This window comes from Dermacentor variabilis, chromosome 10 (genome assembly GCF_050947875.1).
Source record: "Dermacentor variabilis isolate Ectoservices chromosome 10, ASM5094787v1, whole genome shotgun sequence".
Classification (NCBI taxonomy): Eukaryota; Metazoa; Arthropoda; class Arachnida; order Ixodida; family Ixodidae; genus Dermacentor; species Dermacentor variabilis.
The window spans coordinates 52,848,438-52,874,893 of NC_134577.1; the positions used below are offsets into that span (position 1 = coordinate 52,848,438).

The following is a 26,456-nucleotide window of genomic DNA, read 5'->3' on the forward strand; positions in this document are numbered from 1 at the left end:
ACTATTGGGAACTGCAACTTTCTGACAAGCTCTTGCAGAAAAACTGTGTACTGCAGGCAACAATTTATAGACAAGACGCACTAAATGAAAGTATTACCGGGAGACAATGCAATTCCGCAAGATAAACTGCATTACCTAGAAACTTGCACGACGCACCCGTGCCAAATAATTGTGTCACGACAACTAATTAACAAAATGTATTTCCTGGTAGTGCGCAAGTCTAATTGCGTCATTGGTGCTAAGTAATAAACTCAGCACTGATTAAACAATTGGGACGTGTTCACTAATATGGAAGGCAAATATTCTAAGGTAAATATTCTAAGGCAAATATTCTAAGTGACAATAAATGTTAACCGACAGCACGGCTATGACACTGCCCCATCTAGAGCCCGGCACTTCACAGGTGAACCCCACCCGTAGCTCGTCTGTGAAGCCATGCTACGCCTTATCAAATACCATAGATCCTCGCTGAGCAGGCAAGGAAACCTCGGCGATGTAGGCGGGTACGCAAAGGGACACCATTCCCGTGGCGATGCCCGTCACGAAGCGGCCAAACAGGACGGTGACGAAGGAGGTGTTGGCGAAGATTACGGCATATCCCGCCACGTAAACCGCGGCGCTGAGAGACAGGGTGAACCGGCGTCCCACTGCTTGACTGACGAGTGCGCCCAGTACAGTGCCGAGAACAGCGCCGATCGGCAGCAGGAAGATGAACCTGTCCTCCACGGCACGTTGAGCGAACGTACACCCATGAACAGAAAAATAAAACAGACGCCTGTTGAAACAAGCCTTAAACTAATCTCGTTTAGAGAGTTTCAAGTAAATCACATGGAAACACAAACCCGACGGGCACTATTTTAGTACTGCTTCGCTCTTGACCCACCAAGACAGTGTTGTGTCGTTTGGCTTCGCGATAATCCGCACGTGACTGCTCGCCTTCTGCGCTGCCTTTTACGGCATGGCGAATATGCGCGGCTGCTCTGCCCGACAGCAAGACGTGGTGATGCCGTCATATGATCCACGCAGTCCACGTGACCGTGGTAGTTGTAAACAACTTTATTTCGGAAAAACCATCGGTTTTCTACGAGGAGATGACTGTGACTTCGTGCCTGGTCGTCGCCACCACAGCGCGTTCGTGGCCCGGCCCTGGGCGTTCAATCTGATAGTAGTAAAGGAATTGTGCATATTGAGGTGCATATCTGCTGCAATTACTATATTTAGTTACGACTTGTCTCACTGAGACATTCCAGAGAGGACACCCGCCGTGGCTGTTCAGTGCCTATGGTGTTAGGCTGCTGAGCACGAGGTAGCGGGATCGAATCCCGGCCACGGCGGCCGCATTTCGATGGGGGCGAAATTCGAAAACACCCACGTACCTAAATTTAGGTGCATGTTAAAGAACCCCCGGTGGTCAAAATTTCCGGAGTCCTCCACTACGGCGTGCCTCATAGTCAGAAAATCGCTTTGGCACGTAAAACTCCATAATTTTTTTTTTTAATTCCAGAGAGGACGGGGTCGGTCACAACTGCACGTGTAGTGCAAATGGTTAAATAAACCGAATCGTGAGGATAGTGCAGGTGGTTAAATAAGCCGATTTGTTATACACGTGCTATCCCGTGCTAGACCATGCGGCAAAAAAAAAATATAGCAGGCGCCGTAAGCAAACTCTGGCAGAGCTCGCAATGTAAGCTCCGCTATATAGGTAATAGGCTAGCTCGCTTGACTCTTTGCAGAATGAAGATAAAATAAAAAGGAATAATTGCGTCATTTATTTATTGATTCATTCACATATTTGGGTAAAACTGAGCACTACAGTCACTACGTAAATGCAGAGATGTAGTCAGGAATCCCAGTTCCAAGTAAGCAAGCGAGTGAGCGAGTGGCTTTCTTATAAAGTTATTTCCCTCTTCGCGGAAAACAAACACTAACGTTTACCCTATATACGCAAATGAGGAATGCATTAGTTGGTTTATTAAAGAAACCATTACTTGTCCCTCATGCACTCGAGCCTTACAGGCAAGTGTCAGCGAAATACAGACGTCCACAAACGTTTAAGGAGCACGGGAGCTGCGGAAAGCTGAATTATTGTGACACCTACCATAGAATGCCTTGAATTCGAAGTTTCAACACGTAGTTAGTATTTGGGACAGACACATGTGATGCCTTAAACTAGGAGCGCCGTATTATATGGAGAGGTGAAATTCACGTTTGTCCTGTAACCCGTGTTCCGCAAACATTTGGGGTCTACCGTACCTACGCGTATCAGCGTACCAAAGCGATACATTTAGGGAAGAACACAGTTTTTTAAAGTAACGGCAACTCGTGGCGTGCGAATTCGGATGTAAATATTGAGCATCGCACTATCGAAAAACACATATGCACAACATCAACTAATTTCATTTCAACATGTGGGGGTCCCATAAAATTCCCGTATGTTCCAATACATCCCAGGTCCCGGGTTCAATCTCTGGCTTCGGAACAAATATACGATGGGAGAAAATAGACTTCTGCAGCGTTTATTGACGCCGCGCGCTAAGACATCGAAACATGGCGAACGCAAGGTTGCCATACAGTAAAACAGTGAAAATTCTTCGGCGAGTTGGTTGATGCGTATTGAAGCTACTGTGGCGTGAATAAACATGGACAGAGAGCAGAAGACACCACTAACGCCCGATGCTATAATTTCATCAAGCAGGATAGGAGGGAATGTAAAGTGAAATACACTGGTCTATTGGCTTGGGGAATTCCACAATACACGTCTGCCAGCAGATATTCTAACTCTATTGCATAAACAGGTGACATCCAAGAGTTGCGACCGCCTTACAATGTGCAGCAAAATTTTATGTTGCTTTATTTAGCTTTGTTTTATTTACGTTTTTCAGTCTGCACTTCAAATAGTCATGTTTCATGATACAAGTGAATTTGGGCTCTGCCTAAATATGTTTTAACTTGCGAACTGTCAAACACAGCTCATGTACAGCGGGAACCGTTCAGGCCGGAATAATTTTTACCACAGAAAATTTCACCGACTTGCCTGCTTCTTCAAATAATGAAAAGCATACGGCTGCCAAACCGTTTACGAATTTTCAGTCCTTCAGGCAATTTTTCTCAAGTTTGCAGAATCTACACACCTTATTATATATATATATATATATATATATATATATATATATATATATATATATATATATATTACAAGAACTGCGGTGTTGATAATGAGGGAACTTGCACATGACCGAATAAAAACATCTCGGGCCACAGTGCTAGAGGTCATGTGTTCGAATCCTCCCGGCAGATGATTTTAATACTGTTTATTTAACTCTTTAGACTACTGTATTGTGTTCAAAACGACAAATTTACAATGTCCAAGAGTCGTTTCAAGCCAGAAGGACCAAGTTTAGGCAAATCCTGGTACTTCCCATAATTGCCAGGCTGACGGAACCGCCCCGATTGCAGTTTCTGTCGACACTGGCGACCGGGCTCACTCCAGCAATTAATTTAAGAAACTATGTATTAAGTGGTTTCCTAGCTTTCCCCTCGCTACGCCGGTGTCAGCGCATGTGATTATACTGGTTTGTTTTGCTTTCTCATATAGGGAGCGAGAGTGTTGAGGCATGGACATTGAAAAAAGTATGGGAAGGTAGACACATAGAGCTCCGCTACAACATATTCCTAAAAGGAACGATATACGTAAACCAACTGATACTAAAGCCGTTTGACATAGCATTGAAACTTGCCGCATATGACGATCGAAAGTGTTTCAAAATCTGTGTCATACGTTTTATATACCAATAGTTTTATGATATGGTTTTGCTGTTTGTGCCCTAACTTGAAGGGAAGAACAAAGCGCTTGAAGTGTGTAGACGACGCGGCTTCATGTTTTTCTTCATCAAGTTACGAAGATATATTTCTTCCTTCATGGTAATTTCTAATGACCCCTCGTAGGTAAAGAAAGAACGAACAGAACTGAAGGACCACGAGGGCAGTGCCATTTAACGTAAAAAAAAAAACTTTCTTCAAGAGCAAAATGCCTTGAGAATAAAATATATCCTTTTCTTTCTTTGTGTGTCTTGGTTCAGACCATGTAATCAACTCAGGTCATAAATTGATTATTTACTGCGTTCTCATATATTGTCCACATCCCCTTCACGAACGTTGCAGCGTTTTGCAGCCTCCGCGTTTGTATGGAGCACTTAATATCTAGGAATCATTGAAACTATGACAAAATATTGTTCTCGCTTGAACAAAGAATGAAGAAACGGAAACCAGGAGTGAGTTCTATTCTGCCTTAACACGCTACATAAGTTATGAACGTTCATTCCAGAATTTATTTGCTACTCCGTTGAAGAATGATTTCATTGCAATCGGAAAGCGCCCTATATGTATTTCATTGTTCTTAAAATTTGCAGAGGTAGATACTTCGAGACGGCACAAAGGAAATTGCTGCCAAGTATAAAGAGCTTCGTTAATTCCTATTATTGACTTGCATTTGTTATTCTGAGCGATTTAGTGATCATGTGCTGCTTCGTTTCATAGTTTCCACGTCCTCATGCACACGTGCACTAACGCATATACGTACCTTTTACTACAACCACGCTTACTTTATTGCGATTATTCTCGCCTTGAACGTTTTTGGGACTCTTACCCTCGGAAGTTTTTCCAGAGTTCTGTCAATGACAGCTGGCTCTTGTTTACAGTGTTTGCAGGAATGAATGTCCCTTTCGTATACCACTACACTCATTTCGGGTGAGCTCGTTTGAACCATGGTTTAAGCGGATATTGCATACACTAAAAAACAGGAAACAACGACTTTTCAAGGCAGCCTAAGGCCTTCGCACACCTGGTTCATGGCAGAAACACAACGCCGCCGACAAAAAAAGATATTGCAATGCCATCCGCAGAGGTAAGTTTAAATACTATACTCATGACCTTCAATCGCTTATGACGCACAAGCCCAAAAAGTTTTGTAAACAAATCTCGCCTATTCATACTACGGCTCTTATTTACATTTCAATGACACTGGTGCTGCATTCAATCAAAGAAATAAAAGATTGTCCAACGATGTCTTCTGCTTGGGACAAATGCAATCATCTGCCGTGAAAAGCTTATTAGACGTCTCAAGCTTGCCGGTACTATTATGAAGAATACTTTGGGCAACTGAACACTATGTAGATAACTTTCTTTCTGGGCTTTCCACTATTCTATCGAGTGAAACCTTTTTTTCAATGCCATCGCAATGAAATAGCTAACTTCATCCTGCCTAATAAATATCTGTGCGCGTTGGTATCCACGGCAAACTTGCCTAATTCGTCGTCATTTCATTCTCACTCTGTAACGTCCCGCCACTACCCTTGAAGTTAGCTTTTCACCACCACTCTCCATGTGGCTGATGCACTTCCTTTATTGTCTGGCGGGACACTGTCACTGATCTCGACACTAGCATTCGAACCTTCGGTCCTTCGTCTCTCATCTGAGCGCGAAGATTACCTCAAGGACTCCAAGGTTCTAATGACCTTGGACCTTGGTTCTAATGACGTTGAATAGAGTTTCTCACAGCCGCGAAGATGGAATATGTTAGGACGTAAGTGGAAGCGCGATGAAAGGGGTACCATTTTGGCGGAGAGGAGAAGTACTTGTATAAAGTACACTAATAGGTCGAGTGTACTAGACCGCCTCGCTGCTCCGGTATTTCTGTGGGCCGGCAGATGCACTTAAACAAAAATTCTGTAAAGGCGACAATTTTTACAGTCGACAGTCTTGCGAACTTGCAAGTGTCATTACCGTGCCCATGAAGGGCCCTCCTGAAGCTCGAGCACGAACACTTGCCGAAACTCCTAGGCTCAGCCCAGTCCGGGCGCACGTCAATACCTGCTTACTCAGCCCAAGTACACACCGCGGGCGGAGCCGGGCCCGGGCCTTTGGGTAAGCCCAAGACAGTGGAGGGCTCTAAATCGAACACTGAAGTCGTGTTCAGAGCAAGAATCTAAATATAGCAGTTCAGATGTGACACGAAGAAACACCCTGATATTCCACGTAACGCTTTTTAAAAATGCATCTGTAGAGAACAGGGGGTGAAATATATATAAAAAAAGGTATGCGAACGTGCTTTGTCTCAGGTTTTAAGAAAGCATATACATAACATGATTTCTAGGCAATTTTGAGTATATGCGTGGTGTGAGTACAATAGCGCTGGACTTCAATTGAGGTAATTCTAGAGCATACAAATTCTACCTAATTCAAAAGGTGGTAAGAGGAAAATTTGCGCTTAAGTTCCTGCAAATTCCAATCAACCTTTGTAATTAATGTTCGCCTCTACATAAATTCAAGCATCCGTCTGTCATAGCGTGTCACTTGGTTGGGGAATTTACACCTCGTAAACTCCTTAATCTTGTTGAAGTGGCAATGGAAGCTACGCTTCAAAACTGCGAAAATAATTCAAAGAAATATCAGAGCTCGAGTGGTCGGCCCAGCGCCGTACTTGAGATGAGCGGGCAGATAAGGGGAAGCGTGAATTTTGTATGACAGGAAATGTGTCTCTGTTCTATAAGTGGTCTGTTCGATCGCATACGCCAACAGCAAACCCCCTACCTGTTAAGCTTGTTATAGGCCTATGGCCGAACTCATACAGTCGCAGCCTTTCCACAAACCATGGACGTAAACGCACGATTTCAGGGAGGCCCCAACGCTGAATAATTTCCGCGCATATACGCACGTCCCACTTTTTAGCATCATTACTCATTCAGTGATGCTACGACTTGGCTGTTTCGTATGACATCGTTCTGTTTACTGCGCCATACTGTTCCCACAAGGGCCAGACTAACTGAAACAGACACACACGTGCGCAAATAGCTCAAATGTGTTGGTTTCATTTATTTTGTCCTTTGTGGGTACAGTGCCTTAAAAAAAAAAGTTTACACCCTTTGGGTTGTAGTTTATCCCCAAACAATTATCGTCATCTGTCTTGCCCGCATTTCCTTTCTTTAACGCTGCGAGCCAGGTACTTCTTACTAACGAACGGCTTGCGCGTTATCGGCTAGACACAGCAGATCTCTAAAGGAATGTAGCGAGCGACGAGTTTTCAAGAGAGGAAACGCAAGTAAGACAGATGATGAATATCATTTGGGGACGAGAGAAGCCCCAAAGGCGTAAATATTTTTATATTCTGTGGCGCAGCGAACAGGGCGATGCAACGCTCATAATTACCTTCCTTCCCCATCCCTCTTGCCCAGCGCATATAAGCGCACTGCAGTTAGCAATAGACCAGGCACCCTATCTGCCTTTGTGTAAATAAGTTTCCCCATGCATTTTGTCGTCTAGCCGCTGTACCGCGCTGCCTGAAAAGAACACAGCGCTCTTGCAACACAGCTCAGCGCATGTACGAATTGCGGAGTTTTCACCCGACAAAAACCACCGATTTGAATTTGAGGGATGCCGCAGTGGGGGAACTACGGGATAATTTTGATCACGTGGGTTTCTTGAACGTGCGCCTAAATATAAGCACTCGAGCATCTTTTTCAACCCCATCTACATATGCGGCCGGAGCGGTCGGTAACGAATCCGCCACCTCGAGCGCAGCGAAGCTAAGCCACAGCCATTGGGCTACGGCGGCACGCGTTTCAGCGCCTGGGAGTTTGCGAGAATGACTCAACGGTTACAAAAAGCTCGCGTTGAAGAGCGCCCGACTTCAGCTGGCTAACGCTATAGCTCACCAGGCGGAGCTAGTGGCGGAGTGCACGGTGGTGCCGTCTTTCTCAAACGCGGCCCAGTCGCTGTTCGCTGCCGGCGAAGTGTAGCCCAGCGTCATTCCCATGCACAGAGAACCGGACCACGCACTCGCCAGCGTCAGCAGGAAAGGCCCGGAGAGATGGCGTCTGTGCGATTCACACTGAGAGTCGCTGGCCTGGAATGGCATCTTAGCCTCTTGCTGTATTTGATCACAATAAACTATACCAGTACCCAGTACGTGGCACTGAGGAAGAAGTACGTACTAAGAGCAGAAAAATAACACAAGAAAGTCAACATATAGCAGAGAAATAGTAATGATAGAATCAATACTGAACATAATAAATCAAAACGACTTGTAAATTAAAGCACAGGCAAATATATTTATTAGGGAGGCTTTCAAGAAGAAAAATCAAAGGTAAAAAACACTTCGAGCTCTTGGCTTGTACCCACTGTTGAGAAATGGCCAATGGTGGGTGTAATCTGCCCTGTATTTAATATGTCATAACTGCATTAATGAAAACCATGCCGCGCGGCAGCGGCTGAAATTTTGTGTTATCCGACAGGAAGCATCGCCCGCGTGAAATACGGCACGTTGAATGCCGCTATGATACAACAATTACATTCCAAAACGAATAGAGACTGTCTTTTAAAGAAACTCAAGCCAGTAAATTAGTACGCAAGCACGCACGCACCCCCTAATTCCCTCTGACACACACGGGAACCTGTTACATCTCCGGCAACAGCATTTGTAAGACGTCATTCCATTAGCCCCAGGGACGCTTTTCACGCCTCAAGAAGCCCTAAAAGAAAAAAAAAAGAGGCGTATATGTCGATGTGTTTCGCTTAAAGTACCGAGCAATGGATCCTCCAAGTAGTGGGCCCACACCATCAGTGCCGAAGCCCTAACTCATCCACCACTCTTTGCCACAGGGTGCACAAAGCATTTCCCTTAGCGCCTCAAACGCGCCCCATCCCCTCTTTTTCCCTGCGACCACGACGATGGGGATATTCGAAGGCACTCGTCACGTGTCCCTCTAGTGCACCAGGTAAGCTACATGCAGATGGCGATTACAGCAAAAACTTTGCAAACTTGATCAGAAGGGATCTATATCGCTCACTTAAATGGCAACTCCAGCGATTTTTCGATGTCAACGGATGTCGCTGAAATTCGCAGGCTACGTTCCTCTGAATACTTCCGTCATGTCCTCAAAGAACCAGGTTTGCGAGTTGCACAGATTTTTTACAAATGAATTTATATATTGATTCGAAGACGCTACCTTACCTCGTCCTTAATCACAGGCCAGATTGTGTATGACATCAGGGGTGTACCATGTAGAGCGACGAAAGCGTCGAAGTGTCGACGATCGTGAGCTATTGCATGGTGTGAGAAGGTGCTGTCGCGGGAAGTTCCGTTCTCTGTAAACGGGCAAGAGGTTTGAGGAAAGCGGTGCTGCGTTGTTGGATGCGCTAACTTCAGCCCTCGCCATGCGCACACACAGTTTGAGGCGATGCCGATCGCGTTTAGCCGAGGTTAAGCCTACATGTCGCAGTCGCGCATTTCATGTGCCTACTGCAGGCGGACCTGAGCGACTGACCTGAAGCTATTTAAGCCATCAGGGTGATGAAAACTTCTTCTGCAGTTCAGTTTTGACCGTACGGATATGAAAGCATTCCTCATTTCGTAGAATACACACACAAAAAGCGAGACGCGACGGCAGATACAAGTATCGACATCGACCGATACGTTGCTGTTTTCGACGGAAAGCTGCCAGCCCCACTCACCGGCGCTTCAGTAACTTATATGGGACTACGAACACGGGTTATTTTTACGTACTGTCATGCAGACTCACCATTTAGCGACGGAGGTACAGTGTTTGCTTCGTATGCCTAATGGGCAGCAAGCGTAGACCAGCCCCTTCTACAGTGCAGCGTAAACAACAGCCTCGTTGAGCTGCCGACGCTGTCAATATTGTCATCGTCGTTTCCGCGAGAAAACAACGCGTTCTCTAAATGAACAATTATACTCGCAAAGCATTCATCTGTTCCTACTTTACGGAACATATTGTGCGCTTGAAGAGAATACGAAGAATGATAAGTCGGCAGCATAACAATGTTCCTGTAGCTTGGTGTTGTCGAAGGTGTGTCATTGTTCCTATCAACGCAATTAAGAGTGATGCAACGTGCTTGCACGCAAAAAATCTGCCTGTTTTTATATGTATGGACATTAATTGATGTCACCGATGAGCGGCTAGCATTTTATCTCAAGCGAACGAGGAGTGGTCGCTGTACTTGCCGATGTAAACAAATGCACCGGTCGGTGCTTTTGACTATCAGCTCCGTTCTTGCAGGATACAAATGCGGAAAGTCGTAGTCTACATCTCACATTGAGCATGCCAAGGGCTTTCCGAGACGGCGTAAAACGCCTAAAATATCAAGCAGCACGTATAATATCAGTGGTTGGGGCTACCCGTGGTCTTCATGTGGCAACCAAGATATGTAGCGCATGGGCGATCGCCCATGCGCTACATATCTCCAAAAAATTCTGGAAAGAAATATCGCCTACTTATTCTATGGGTCTTACTCCTTTACAATGACGCTGGTGCTGCAATGAAACAAAGAAACAAAACATTGCCCAACGACGTCTTTTGCCTGTGACAAATGCAACCATCTGTAGTGAAATTTATTTGACATCTTATGCTCGCCGGTACTGCTCCGAAGAATACTTTGTGCAACTGAAGACTGCGTAGATAACTTATTTTCTCTCAGCTTTCCGCTATTCCATCAAGTGGAACTTTTTTTCAATGCCATTGCGATAAAATACTGAACTTCCTTCTCTCTAATAAGTATCTGTGCGCGCTGGTGTCCGTACGCTACGTTAAACGTGCCTGATTCGTCGTCATATAATTCACAGTAATGTCCCGCCACTCTTGAAGTTACCTTTTCACTACCACTCTCCATGTGGCTGATGCGATTCCTACTGCTGTCTTGTGGGACACTGTCACCGATCTCGACACTAGCATTCGATAGTTCGGCTCTCCGTCTCTCATGTGAGCACGAAGATTACATCAAGGATTCCGACGTTCTAATAAGCCAATAACTTCGTTGAACAACGTTTCTTAGAGCCGCGAAGATGGAAAAAGTGAAGGCGTAGGTGGAAGCGCGAGGAAAGGGGTACCATTTTGACGGAGAGGAGAAGTACAGCTACAACGTACACTAATAGATGAAGTGTACTATACCGTCTTCCTGCTCCGGTTTTCCTGTGAGGCGGTAGTTGCCCCTAAAATAAAATTCTGTAAAGGTGACAATTTTTGCAGTCGACAGTCTTGCGAAGTCATGAGTACCATTACCGCGCCTATAGAGGGCCCTCCTGAAGCTTTTTTGATGAGAGCGGATGCCGATAAAATTCGCAGGGTACGTTCCTCGGAACACTTCCGTCATGTCATCAAAAAAGCAGCTTTAAAAGTTGCACAGATCTTTTACAAATGAATTTTATTTATTGCCTCAAACACCGTATCTTAGCTCCTCCTCAGTTACAGGCCACATTGTGTATGACGTCAGGAGTGTTCCGCGCAGAGCATGCCGGGATCATGCAGACGACAGCGACGAGAGCGTCGAGGAGTCAGAGATAGTGACCTATAGTGAATGGCGTGAGAAGATTCTGTCGCGAGTAGTTGCGTTCACTGTAGACGAGTAAGAGAGGAGAAGCAAGTGAGTTGCATTGTTGGCTGCACAAACTTCAGCCCTCGACATCCGCACACACAGTTTGAGTCGATGCCGATCGCGCTCAACCGATGTTAAGCCTACATGTCACAGTCGCGTAGTTCACGCGTCTACTGCTGTCGAAGCTGAGCTACTGACCTGAAGCTAATTAAGTCATCAGGATGAAGAAAACTCCTTTTGCAGTTCAGTTTTTACCATACGGATATGAAATAAACCATTCCTCATTTCGTATAATACACACACAAAAAGCGATAAACTAAGGCACGGAGCAGCATCGACATCGACCGGTACGTTGCCGTTTTCGAAGGAAAGCTGTCAGCCGCACTCACCGGTGCTTTCCTAAATTAAGTACGAAAACGAACATGGTGTATTTTTACGTATTGTCAAGCAGACTCACTATTTAGCTTCCGAGGAGGTCGCGGGATGGAACCACGGCCACGGCGGCCGCATATCGATGGGGGCGAAATGCGAAAACATCCGTGTACTTAGATTTAGGCGCACGTTAAAGAACCCCAGGTAGTCAAAATTTCCGGAGTCCCCCACTACGGCGTGCCTCATAATCAGAAAGTGGTTCTGGCCCGTAAAACCAAATAATTTTATTTAGCTTCCGAGGTACACTGCTTGTCTCGTATGCCTAATGGGCAGCAAGCGTAGGCGAACCCCTACGATACACCAGCGTAAACAACCGCCTCGTTCAGCTGCCGACGTTGTCAATACTGGCATCGGCGTTTCTGCGAGAAAATTACGAGTTCTCTAAATGAACGATTATACGTGCAACGTCCTCATATGTGTCTACGTTACAGAACATATTGTGTGCATGAAGAGAATACGAAGAATAATATGTAGGCAGCATAACAACGCTCATGTACTGCGGTCTCCATCTTCATGTTGTCGTAGATGTGTCGTCGTTCCTATCAACGCGATTCAGAGTAATGCAACGGTGCTTACATGCAAAAAATCTGCCTGTTATGAAATGTTCGGACATTAACTGATGTCACTGATGAGAGGCTAGCATTAGACCTCAAACGAACGAGGAGTGGTCGCTGTACCTGCCTATGTAAACAAATGCCCCGGTCGTTGCTTTTGACTGTCAACTGCGTTCTTGAGGAATTCTAATGCGGAAAATCGTGCTCCACAACTTACATTGAGCATGCCGAGCACTTCCCTAGTTGGTGTAAAGCACCTAATATAGGAAGTAGCACGTATAAAATCAATGATTCGGGCTACCCTTGGTCTTGATGTTGTTACGATATGTAGCGCACAAGCGCTGGCTCTCGTGGTGGTAGGTCGAATGCAAAGCACGGTTCGTGGCTATGGAATTCATCGGAATCATAACTGTTAATATCTGACATACCTGAAGAACTGGCGCAGCTGAGGTTGTCACCCGAAGGCTCGTTGCGGTCACGAATCAGCCGAGCGTCTATTCTTCTCTGGTTTCGTTCGCTCAGCGGACGAGACCGGCATGCCGTAATGTGACACTTGTGGCCTCCCACGAAGAAGTTTTCTCGGCTGCTAGGCCAGGTTTCGGTTTCGTTTTGGCGCTTGTTTGTAAAATTAAAATTGTTTTCGAATTTGCAGAACAATTTTACTATCAGACGCGTGACAGAGAGATCTCTGGAACCTAAATACAGCATTACCCTGACACGGTCGAAAAATCGCCGTAGTTGCCCGGTAAATGTTGGTTTCAGGGCCATTGAAAGCAGCACCATCGTTAACATTGAACGAGCTTTGACAGTTTTTTGAGAACACGTGCGTGCACCACATGCCGCACGGGTACGTTTTAAGCATGAAACGCTTTTAGCTCTCGTTGTCGGAGACCTTCAACGGACCTTGAGCCAAAAGCCAGAGCCGTTCTCCGGGCACTCAGACGAAAACATCCGGACAAGTTGCGAGAACAAAACGAGATTCCCCTACCCTTCGTACATGACCACGCTGCATATGCTACTTACTCCCATTCACCTCACATCTGATTCCCCTTCAGAACCGGGCGGTACGAATAATTACCCACAGTTCATACACCGCGTCAGCAGTGCCCATTTCTCGCAGTCTTGAAATTCTACCCTTAACCTGCCCATTTTAACTCAAACAAGGTCTGGTATAGAAGTAGAAGCAGTGACATTCAAACTGAGTTACTTACACCAACGCAACTTTTCAATACAAAAAACACGCAGTTTTCTGAATATATTAATCTCTTGCTTCCTAAAGGCAAAACTAACTACAGTAAAATGACACGCTTCTTTTCAGCAATGTCGTTTTGGAATTCACTGCCATAAAATGTTAAAGCGGGCTCTTCGCTACACTGGTTTTACGGCGGCTTCTAAAACAGTTCTTTCTAACAACATACCTTGCGTGATGAATATACAAATGTATATATATATATATATATATATATATATACATATATATATATATATATATATATATATATATATATATATATATATATATATGTGTGTGTGTGTGTGTGTGTGTGTGTAGACGTTTGTGTGTGCATACGTTGTTTACTGTGTACCTATGTTTTATTGTGTTTCTCATATTGTGCTGACAGATTATTAGTTGTTTGTTAATTAGTGTTGTTGCGTTGTTGCATTGCACACTGTTGTTACATAATCATTATACTCCTGTTCAGTTACTGTAATGTTCGTACTTTCGTGAGTATTTCAACATAGAATTCTTGCTCATTTCTGTGTAATCTTCAACTACCAGATGTTTCATTAATTACCTCTAATATGTCGATTGTAGTTTCACGCTGTTCTTCATTTCGCTGCTAATCCTATATTCTATATTTTTATACATGTTATAACAGGAGGCCCCCTGACAGTTTTTACTTAGAGACCTCCTTCTGTATTATATTTCCTTTGTAATTGTAATAATGCCTAATAATAATATTAAAATGATTGATTGGTTGATTGATTGATTGATTTATTGAAACCAGTCATAAAAATATTTCTTCCGAGTTCTTCCTATTGTTTGTCTACAATGTCACTCAAGCTGTAACTTCTAGTACGATGAAGTTTTATTTGTCATTTCCAATGGTGGACGTTCAAAAGGCAGATGCAGGATACAATACACGCAGGATCAACTTGCATTTCAATTCTGAGAAATGTAATTTGCTGCGCAGCTACGGCGCTCGTCGAGCTGCTGTGTGGCGTGGAGCCGGAAGTGTCTGATGTGCAACTTTGCCATCATGGAGGAAGTAAAGTGTCAGGAGAGAGCATTACGTCACGCAGCCAGACTTCGAAAGCGAACGCTCCGTGAAGCCAGCCCTTTGCTCAGTGATGGCCCAACATGTGACCTCTTTCGTCGAGATCGCGGAGCAACGTTGCCGATTTTCCGAGACGTTTCGGCGCGCCTCATTCAGGAGCTTTTCCTCTTTAGCTGGGCAATGCGCTCGGTCTCCCTGGCGTCTTTCGCTGTCTGAAGTACCGCCTCCAGCCGCTTTTCTTCTAGCTGGGCAGCGTCCATATGGACCAGTGCAAAATATGGCACGGTGCAGTGTGGTCTGGTTGGTTGTGCCGTTGCGAACATGCGCTGCACCCATTTTAAGATTGTGGCTAGTGTCATCTCCAACCAATCTGCTTGGTCGGTTGCCATTTCATGCTTACCTCTACTCGCGATTACGGGAGAGCCAGGAGTTTTATAAAATGCCTTACGGAGCTGGTTAAGGCCTTCTGTGATACCCCACGCGGTACTGGGTGGTGTTGTGTACAGGATGTTTCATGTAAATTGAGACAAACTTTACACATAGGCAAATACTACGTAGCTGGGTCGAAGCAGGGTAATTTTTTTTTGCCGTCGCTTGGGGACATTCGAATAATTTTTTGCATTTCTCCTAATAAGGTAATCAGTCTTACTTAAAATGAACTCAATTATTACATTTAGATGAAAAGTGTCAATGAGAAGATTCTAGACAAACACGAAATACTCCCGACACAGCTTCGTTGCTCAATACGCGCTACCTAAAAAGCATTTTGCCTAGTGCAAAAGAAGCCCGGGAATGCACGCAAAACTGCCTAGCGACCTGCCGTTCGAGGAACTTAGGCACAAAGGCCAAGTTGTTGTACTTTACAAGCAAAAAAAGAAAAAAGATGCTGGAAGACGGTTCAGCCTCTAGTTGAAATCGGTTAAAGACCTTCTTACTGAGCGAGTCGGGAGGGAGAAATTGGCGGAGTCACTGTGCACTGCACTTCATCGTGTCACTCCTCGTTTGAAGGGTGTAGGAGGAGCGTCGGACACCAATATTTTATGCACTATCTTCGGCATCGGCACATATTTAGAGAGTGCACTACCTTCGCGATCAGCAAACATTAGGACGCGGGATGACCTGCTGATTACTTTAAATAAAATCTGGGGTTTAACACGTCAAAACTATACCATCACATTATGAGGCACACCATCATGGGAGAAAAGCGTCCGTTGCCTAATTGTTGCCGTATCAGGCCTCTGTGACAGGTGCGCTCTGTTCGTATCAGGCCGTTGGGCCAATCTTATTTATCAAATTTAAAGGAATCGCAATTTCACCGGCGGGGTGAAGCAACGAATGCCATCGCAACATGTTAGAATACTGCACCACGTAAGGCTCGTAATTTTAGAAGCAGCATAGATGGCAGTAAACGTAAGTTCACTAAGTAGGCACGCATAGCGTGACGTGCGCAGACACACATGGGCAGAAAAGTTCACAGTGGCCGCGAACGGCATCAGCTGGAACTTTACAGGCTCTCGACGGCGTTGTCGCCTTGCGTCGCGGTCGCGTCCCCGCGCTGGGGCATGTTCGCAGCTGGCACAATGTTCGCTCACCTCGCGCTTTTGAACTGCTGGGCTTTGCCGGCGCTGTCGCTTAAGCCTCGGCCTCCTGTTTCCGCAGCGCCGCGTCTGGGTGCCCCTGGCGTTGAGCTACAACGTGCGGGGCACCCGCTGCAGAACGTTACTCCTGCTTATGAATCCCGCAGCAACGCGGACCCGCCTTGCTTCAGTGCGATTAGCGCTTCACAGGAGCTTTACCGACAATTGCCACGCGCAGCAATGTTGGCACGATTTGAGGGAATGCCGTGCTTCGCAGCACAAACCCCCCCCGACAGGTACCACCATGGTGGGGGGGAAAAAGACGGCATATTCTGGCAGAGTATGCATAGCTGCGTTACAATTGGTTCAATAGAGCAAAGCTGTCTAACCTGAGGCCTTCGAATACAGCTGCTTCCGTTCATCAGTCTGTGCGATGTCAACGAGAAACGCGCCTAGGTATATTTCGCCTCCTGGCGTTTGAATTTTGACTCGAGGGAACGCGCACAGTTAGCGTGAGTGAAGTCGTTCGGAAAACGTTAAATAATGTAAGTAATTATTATTTTCTTTTTGTGTAGATATTGACGTCAGCGAAAGTTCGCATGGAGTGTTTAGATAAGTGATATTGCCATAAAATGCACCAGGTGACTCAGCGCGCTGACTTGCACGTGGTAAATGCTTAAGGATGTTTTATTCCGTCTCCTTGTTTGGGTAAATCGATCTGAAAGGCTGTCTTTGAAGTACAGTGGTCTAATGGTTAGAGCACCGGCGTGCTAAAATCGACAGCAGAGGTTCGATTCCAACGTGGCTCACAGATTTTCTTTATTGTGAAGCAAAGAATGCGTCCCATTAAAAAAATTGTACTCCTACGCAAATTGGGTTGCAGATTGTCAGACACATGACAGCCTTCGCCGCACAAAAATGGCCTAATAGCTTCGCTGTAAAACAAACAAATTGCTCTGCACGAAAAAGAAATTATCGCGGAACCCATCGCACGATGACTGTTGACGTCAATGCGATTAGCATTCAAGCAATGTAGCGGCTCACCGTATTGCTGAATACACCTTTATTTAGAATCTCTAGTGGTCGTTGTGAGGTTTCCATTGCTTCGACTATATGCGACATACACTGTATCCGGGATCAGCTCACTTTGCTAAGACAGTTGCTCGGCAGAGTCGGTCACAGCCAACCCGTACAAAAAAATTATTGAGAAGGCATCGAAATATCTTTGTTCAATGTTGAGTTTTTTATTGAGGAATTATTGAGAGCTTGTTGGAGAATTGTTTGGTTGAGTGTTGAGGACTCTTGAATATTGGCCACTCAAATTTAATTGAAACATCATTGGGTGCCTCAATGTTGAATAATTGTTAAGTTAAAATTGAAAGTCCATTGTGCTTAGACGGCCCGTTGTGTTCGTTTTGTTGAATGGTTGTTGAGTTACCATTGATCCTGCGCTGAACTGACGTTGTGGTAGTTCTGTTGACCTGTTGTTGAGTTATTATTGCCACAGCACTGAAAAGCGCATTGTGGCAGAGTTGAGATAACATTGACATTTCAGAAGTCGCCATTGAAATATGATTGACGTTTCGGTGGGCTAGTCGACATTTCGGTGGGCTAGTGGATTTTATTCATATATTGAAATTGCTTTGCTGTTCACACTTACATGCCCCGGTGCCTGCTCATAACTTTCCCAGACACAAACAAAATCAAAGGAGAGACTGACCAACTTGAAGTACCTTTATTTACACTAAAGATGCGTGCACGTGAAACACTATTACAGTACACAAGGCACCACTACATCGAACCTGGAGACATAGGCTAGTACCTACAGCACTCTAGCAGTGTAAATGCATCTGAAAAAAAACCTATACATATGAATTCAATCAAAACGATCATTGTGGTCACTTTTGCCTTAAGTTGATGACTAGAAGGCAAAGCGACTCAAAAGGCAGGGCTTAAGCATACCCTTGTAACAAGCAACTTTGAACACATGAACATTTTAGCTGCTTGCGTGTGAATACACAAAAGACCTCTGAATATGTTAAATTAAAATGTTTCGCACACTAAAACATCACAGGAAGATCTATGTCTGACTGTGAGAAGGCAAAATAACAGACTTGAAACAAATGACTTCACGTAAATATATACAAGCTTTAGCACACGTCTTTCACCGAGATTAAAATTTAATGAAGCACCAAAGTAGACTTGCCTGAGCTTTGTCTTCGAGATACATATATTTTCATGTTGCCCAATTATTTTATAAAATAACATCACTCAACATCTATTAATCGACGAGACATCATTTAGAAAGTTATCGGGCATGGTGAACACCTGAATCATGTTTCTCACGAGCCAGGTTTGCTTTCTTCAAAAATAAACTTGTAAAATTTTTGTGTAATGAATGCAGCTTATTCTTGGCACAAGTCAAGAACAAACAGTACACCATTTGATTATGTTAATTTAGCGTACAGAAGAGTTTGTTGGTGGCATTTCCTCAATTTAGTGAGCTCATTTTCAGGTAATTTTTCTGGACTTGCACAAAGCTAATTAGAGCACTTTTCGGGGCCTTTTTCCCTATGCCCAGCAACTAATCGGTACCTCAGTCAATAAAGAGATAAGGCAAGGCTAATACCTTGAACGATAATAGAAAAAATAATTCTTTAGCACAGAAAATTGGTAGTAACACACGGCTAACACAATTCCAAACAGCCAAATAAATGGTCACCTGCACTTTCAGTATCAAGTACCCCAGAAATAGTCATAAAGGATGAGAAAATGTTCCAATGACTCGACAGCCACATTGGTGAGACAGTGAAAAACGCAAATCAATGCATATACGCAACACCAATTACCTCCCTTTCGAAGGTAAAATGTTATTAAAATAGCACCAGACTTTTGCTGCATAAAATACATAAAGGTTGCATAAAAATTGGGACAAAGCAGTAACGAAAGACGAAGGCAGCTACAGCACCCGTGTTGAAAAAAAATACAAGTGATATATACACATATTTAAGCTCACAGTTTTCGCTCCAACATATGGAAAAGGAACGTATGCACTTGGAGCATAAAAAGGTTCATGTGCCTGGAGATAGCAGCACAGTACAAGAAAGCGTCATGAGAACCGAGAAGTAGATCTTCCTACGAATGCTTGCAACCTACAATCAGGCATGTGCCATGTCATGCCTTGAATGGATGAAATTTATTAATCTTACACACAAAGGAAGTTACTATCACTATTATTGGCTTCCTCAGGGGACTCCTTGAAGTTGAACTAGAAAAATGTACTCAGTTTTAAAAACAAAGAGAACACCCTATAGCGTTCTTCCTGAAATAAACAGCGCAAATACCTTCAAGTATCAATTCTTTGAACACTTCGCCAATTCGGTGCACATTTATATTTGACAACCACCCAAACAGAGACGAGAAGGATGAATTAAGGCAAGAACGCACATGAACGCTGACTCGACTAGAAGTTTATTTGTGAAGACAAATATCTTAAACACACTGGCCAACTTCACAAAGAAAAAGCCATGGATGCACAGCAGAAACAGCCCTGCACATCAAGAAAGGACCGAAATACGTCCTGTAGAATAAACATGTGCGTCAAAAACTAACAAAAACATGAAAACTGAAAGCTTTGTCCTGTAAGTGGTATTAACGAGAAGTACTGCAGCAACTCTTTCCCACCAAGGGTCACAGAAATCTTGCTTATGAATATTTCTTTGTGATCAATAAATAATGCTTCCATAAGTCCTCTTGTGTTCTGGTCTTTGTGATGAAGCAATCGTTCTTTCTGCTCTATACCGCAACACCAGAGGAGTTCTAGAAGCAATCTTTATTGATCATAAACGAAACAAATGCATAACCAAGTTATCTGTTGCCCTAAGTGGGAAAAAGTTGCAGTTCTCAAAAGAGTATTTCTCGTTGGGTAGTATCACTTATCGGACAAACCTTTCGCTTTTTCGAAAGATTTGTCCAATAGTTCCGTTTTTCACGCGCGTGTATTCGACATGACATAGCTTTTTCATATTTTTTTCTTGTCGCACGTGGCTGTTTCTGCCACGCATGTACGGATTTTTACCTTTGTTAAGTTGACCAGTGTGTTTAATATCTCTGTCATTAAAAGTCAACATTTAGTAGAGCTTGCGCTTGTGTGTGCTACTACCTATTTCGTCGTCCGTCGTCCGCCTCCGTTCGTGCTGCTGTTTAGAGTACGCACGTACCACTTGGTTAGGTTGGTAAACATTCTCACAAACAAAAGTAAATGCCTCCCCTCAAAAGGTAGCCCATCCTTCAGTACTAAACGCAAGAGCAAATCGAAAGTAAGCCTTCACAGCGTCCATGCGGCAGCTAGTACACCACAGAGCAGCACAAAAAATAGTTGAAAATCCCACTTGATGGAGAGTGGCAACAAGAGATGCGAGCTTGCTAGTGAATCAGCCACATATCAACGGGTGTCTCTTGCACGACGCCAAGCTGCTGTTGACGTAGAACACTTTAGCATATGGGCATTTGCTGCATGAGTAAACTGTGAGAATGTGGACAGAAAATGAGATTACGCAGATTAAGAATCTGCCGCACACTGCACATAACTACGCACGAAATAGAAGTACACACTATACTGACAAGTAAAAATTTGTGACTCTTTACCAGTGCCGTAGAGAAAAGGAAGAAATGGGTTGCTACGGTAAATGTTAGCTAAAACAAATGCTGTGATATTTCACAACGCAGAAAAACAAGCGTTCCTTTCGCTTCTGGAAGCAACGCACATTCGGATCGGTCCAACTCAAAGAGGCAGAGAGAGCGGGGGCATGTTTCAGTTATCACCTATTAAAATTGTACAGTACGCCTTCAACGGCAACACGCCGCGCTAGATAAAGATGCTTACTGCGGTAGTTTTGGCGGTGATAGGCGATAAGGTGAGCCCGTCGGCGGCTGTGTTCTTTGCCGACGTCGTCACCACACCTCTGTTCATTTGCGCTGTGTATCCGTGTACAGTCACCGCGCGGAAGCTATGACTAATCGGTTGGCCGTTCCCCGCAAATCCCAAATCGGCGAAATATATTTCGCGGTGCGCCGCATCATTATACGCAACCTAAATCGAGGCGCGCTTAACCGCTACGGCACAAAAGGTGATCACACTAACCGTATGGTATACGATGAGCCACTACGGAAAAAAATAATTCTGATGTTCCACGTGCCAAACCAACGATCTGATTATGAGGCACGTCGTAGCTGGGGACTCCGTATTAATTTTGACTTCCTGGAAATTTTTACGTGCATACAATGCACAATGCACGAGCGTTTTTGCATTCCGCTCCTTTGGAATGCGGCCGCTGCAGGGATCGTATCCACGACGTCGAGCCCCAAATTGCTACGGCGGCCGCCATAGTTACGAAATGCGTAAGCGTGAAGTGCAACACTGCCTTCCGGTACGAGTGTGGTACAGTTGCACACCTGCTGCACAATTATTTCTCGCGGTTCTCCTAAGCTCGTAGTACCTGCCTAAATACCTTGAAAGGCAGCACGCTTCTCACGTATCGGAAGGCGATAACAAGCGCTTAGACTGCCCACGTGAGCCCCCATGAAAGATGACGTGGCCACTGTACAAAATTATCACTGTGTAGAGGAGCGGATCCTTATGTTCCAATTGTGTTCTCTCATACAACTGAAGGAAACGTTATTAGACAGGAACAAATGAAGCAATGCAATTTTACGCACATGGAGCGCCGCTGCCTCTTCGCCTACCATTGTTTCAAACGAAGTTATGGCGGCAGCGAGAGTTAGTATCGCGTGCATTTGCTCCGGGGCATGCGGTTTGGTTGAAGAAAGTGAACAGTGGGCTTAACATCTCACGCTCGTCAATGTCAAAACAGAAAAAAAAGGCTACGTGCCCAAGAAAACGAGATTACTTACCTATCTTCGGAAGTGCGGCTACGACTGTTTCGGGATGCCTTCTCTCCAACAGTCATCATGACCTCTGCCGCGCAACTCATCAAAACAACCAGGCTCGCACATCAGTCGAAGGCTAGTAGCTGGGTGAGCCAACCACTTCGACGGATAAACGTCCCACTTATCGTCGTTAAAGCATTTCACTAAAATGTGCGTCATGATGTGCGAAAAGAACAAAATACTTTCATCAAAAAGCACGAGGCGTGAACGACCGCACAACTGCAACCGAATAACTGAGTCCGAAAGCCGTTCACAGCTTCACTATCGTATTCCGTTATAAAAACCTTTCAAACACAAAATAACGGCACTTAGAAACCGCCAATTAATTAGCAATAATTTTTCATCAACTAACCTTCATAAATTTTTAAGAACAACCTAATTTGTAGCGTAAACAACAAATACTACGACCAAAAAATGGGACTACGAAACTAGCGGTAACCGTTCGTACTGTTGCAAAAGAGTGCGCAAAACGAAGCTCGGTTGCACCCGCTTTCGCGCGCACATACACACCCGAACGCTACCTTGACTATTGTCGGGCCACCTAGAAATAAAAATTACTACTAGTTTTGCTATGTTTACAAACATAAATCTTCTAAAATAGTTTGTAGCGCCTTTGCAGATGACGAGGTGACAAGTAAGGTATGATAAGAGTCCGTTACTTGTATTTCTTTCATTTCCCTTTGGTGTTCTTGACTTAACATACGAGACCTGCAGGCTTGAGGGATGAGAGGACGACAATTCGGATAAATAAATAAATAAATAAAGGCTCGAATAAATTGCGTGCTTCTTGCAAGGCGAGAGACGGGAGAAGCCGGAGATACAGCGATTAGCTGTGATACTGTGGCGGCCGTTGCTGAATCTGAAGCTCTTTGAAGTCGATGGTTATAGCGGCTGCGCGCTGCAATCTCAAAGCGCATTCGTTCTTTGATCTCTAGTACCACGGATATTGGATAAAAAAAACTGTATTTGCTTTACGGACAGAGGGTACGTCGCAGGAAATTCGAAGACCTCACCCGTGTATGTTTGTAGAGTGTGCGCGCTTGCATCCTACGGTTACCACAGCGCGTCCAATGCTCGAAGGTAGCGTCGTCGCCCGTCGGCAACTGTCTTATCGCCGGCCGCGCTGCCGCCGTGTCTACTTTCGGGGAACTCCAAGTGCGCGTAGTCACCGTACTTGCAAGTGAATTTCGCATTCTTTTGCTCCCCGAAACGTGCTCATTTCGGATCGTACCAATGATTATGTCATCTAGTGTATGTTAAAACGACGGTGGCATTTGTACACCGGCGAAGAAGTAAATCGTTATGAACTTGGGCGTTCATGAATCTAGTCTAACGCTGCAGTTTTTACGTAGCGAAAATGGCTATAAAAGTGGGGCGGTCCCGGAGATAGGCGCTTCAAAGCGCCAGCTATAGCGACAGCACCAGGAAGTGGCACGCGGCGCACGCGCCAAGCATTTCAGAGCTTACTGGCTTTCGAATGAGAGGAGTATGCGCGCGCTCGTGGCCTATTGGTTAGAGTACCGGGTTCGACGGCCGACGTTCGATTCCACCCCTCAGTCACACATTATTTTCTTTTAATGAAAGCGAGGCGAAAGAAGAACCTACCTCCGGCAATGTGACATGAATGAGGTTGGAACACATCGCTAGAAATGTTTGGAATGTCTTCATATGCGAGTCTTAATTATTGTATACTGGACTCAACTGCCACACAACAAAGAAATAACTAGAAAAATCAACACAAATTACCCAATAAATTGTTTATTGAGAACACTCAACGGTAATATTGTTGTGCAAGGGTTGAGTGAACTCAATTGCTCTTGAAAATTTGTTAAGTCCGTTGTTTCAACAATTGCCCAACATTATATCAATGGTTAATCAACAGTCATTTTTGTACGGGAAGACAGCATGATCACGACGAAGGAATGGCGAAGGAGAAATAACGTCGAAGGAACGGCAAAGTCGGCATGACGACGACGGCATGGCACCTGGATGACGAGTCTGAAAAGATGATGATGTCATAACGATGACAGCGAGACGCCGACGGCACTAAGGCAATGGAATGGCGAAGATGGCCTGACGATGACAATGGCGCGCGAATGACAGTGTGACGAGTATCAGATAATCAAACTGGAATGACGACCGCGGGACGACCAAGGCGGCATCACGATGACGGTGCAACCACAATTGCACGACGACTGTGGCAACGAGATTACGATGATGGCATGACAGCGGATGCACATTTAAGGTTGAATGGCGACATGCTTACGGTAAAATCACAAAGAAGGAATGACGTCGATGGGGCGAACAAGGCGGCGGGACTACGATGCCAGGACGACAATATGACTACGATGGCGTAACGATATGACGGCATGGCGAGAAACGGATGACGAAGTTAGACTGATGACGTTAAAGCCATCGCGATAACATTGCGTACTTAGTGGCCCAAAACGGCATAGAAAACTTAGTGGTCACTGGGCGGGAAAACGGTTAGAGACAGGCACGGACATGGATAGATAACGGAAGGTGCATGAATTACCTTGAGAAAGCTAAATGCAATAAAAAAATACGACAGCCCATCGGGCTGATACCGGTGTTCCCATTCACTGTTCCAGCATACTCATGGGGATCATTATCAGTGCGATTTTATCCTGCGGTAACTCGATAAGCCACTCGGTTAACATTTTTTACGATTACCTCGAGATGCTCCTCTTTTACACATCCAATGCTAACATGTCTGTAGAAAAAGAATATGCTGTCCATCCAAGCCTCCGTTAGACGCTGCGTCTTCATGGTGGCGATTGAAAGCGCTCGTGCGTCGAGGTCTAATCCCAACTGTGAAGCGTGAAAACACACATTTCACTGCAGCTCACTCAAATGTGAAAGCCCTGTGCCAACAATTAAACATGATAGTTTAGTTGGAAAAAACGAAACCCGGAAAACCCGCTACATGGTGCCGCTTCGAGGAAATGTTTGTTCTCCACAAGTTCCACAACCTGGATAGTTTAGTTGGAAAAGACGAAACCCGGAAAACCCGCTACATGGTGCCGCTTCGAGGAAACGTTTGTTTTCCACAAGTCCCGCAACCTGGTCTGGCTTATACGGCTTTTGCGTTCCACGTGCGAGCAAATCATACATCATTCTTTTCATGAGCGTGGTGCAGCTCATGCGAAGGGCAGGCTGCTCCTTCACGCCTTCTGTTTGACTTCAGGAATTGCATTCTATAGTGAAGTTTCCTAGGCCAACTTTACCAGACTAGCTGTCTTCCCGAATATGTCAAACACAGGACAACGCTCATACAAGGTTGTATACGCCTAACGGGAAACCCACCCTGGTTGCGTAGCGGCTTTGGTGTTGCGCTGCTAAGTACGAGGTCGCCTGATCAAATTCCGGCCACGACGGCCGCATTGTGATGAGGGCGATATGCAAAAACCTTCGTGTACTTATATTTAGGTGCACGTTAAAAAACCCCAGGTTGTCAAAATTATTCTGGAGTCCCCAACTAAGGCGTGCCTCATAATTAGATCGTGGCTTTGGTATGTAAAATTTTATAATATAATTTAATCTTAATTTACGTGAAACATTCTGCACACCAAAGAACAGCAAGACCCGCGGTCACTAAACACCGTACGAAACGAAAGCAAGTCTACAGAAGCCGCCGCTTGCCGCTCCAGCAACGTTCGAACGAGAGGTGGGGAATCGCTTAGTACTTTTTTACTTAAAATGAGGCAAAACAGAGGTAAGACTTCCTCTAGCGTGAGCTGCCAAAACTGCGACAAAGATTTGAATGGGGGAGGAGAATGATCGCGAGCTTCATCAGCCTCAGCTGCAGAAGGAGTGCGCGTATTTAGCATCGTTCGCCATGCCCACATTTACGTAAAGGGAGCACAACAAGCTCTACCGCATGCGCTGGACAGCCAATTGAGGGACTGACAGGGAAGAGATGGTCAGCAATGACTGCCATGTTACCGCCATGTGCGGCAACAACACACCGGTAGGTGCCACCGCTGGTATAGAATATCACGGTATCTTGAAATTCGATAAGCATGCGAGTCAACGCTGCGCCCTCACCAAGCATGCCGGACTTACGTTCCCGAGCATCTTCTCTTTCCATAATAGCCAAGTCAAATGTGGAATAGTAGGGGGCGCACCGCGAGTTTTCTTTCTGCGCCGGAAATCAAACAGCAGAAAAGTCGATCGTTCGGCCACTTGCCATATTTATGTCGTTGCGATACGCAAAATCATATTATTCTGCGCTGTATAAGTAATCAGTGTTGTTACTG

At 44.9% G+C, this 26,456-nt stretch overlaps 1 protein-coding gene across 1 annotated transcript in view; it reads right to left on the reverse strand.

Annotated features, from left to right (window-relative positions):
• Positions 1–438: 438 nt before the first annotated feature.
• Positions 439–26,456, reverse strand: part of LOC142559241 (solute carrier family 2, facilitated glucose transporter member 8-like) — a 68,175-nt gene continuing 42,157 nt past the window's right edge. The window contains exons 2-3 of the mRNA XM_075670868.1: positions 7,710–7,871; positions 439–715 (exon numbers count right to left, since the gene is read on the reverse strand). Coding sequence (XP_075526983.1) covers positions 439–715; positions 7,710–7,810 — 378 coding nt within the window. The 5' untranslated portion in view covers positions 7,811–7,871. The remainder of the gene's footprint in view (positions 716–7,709; positions 7,872–26,456) is intronic.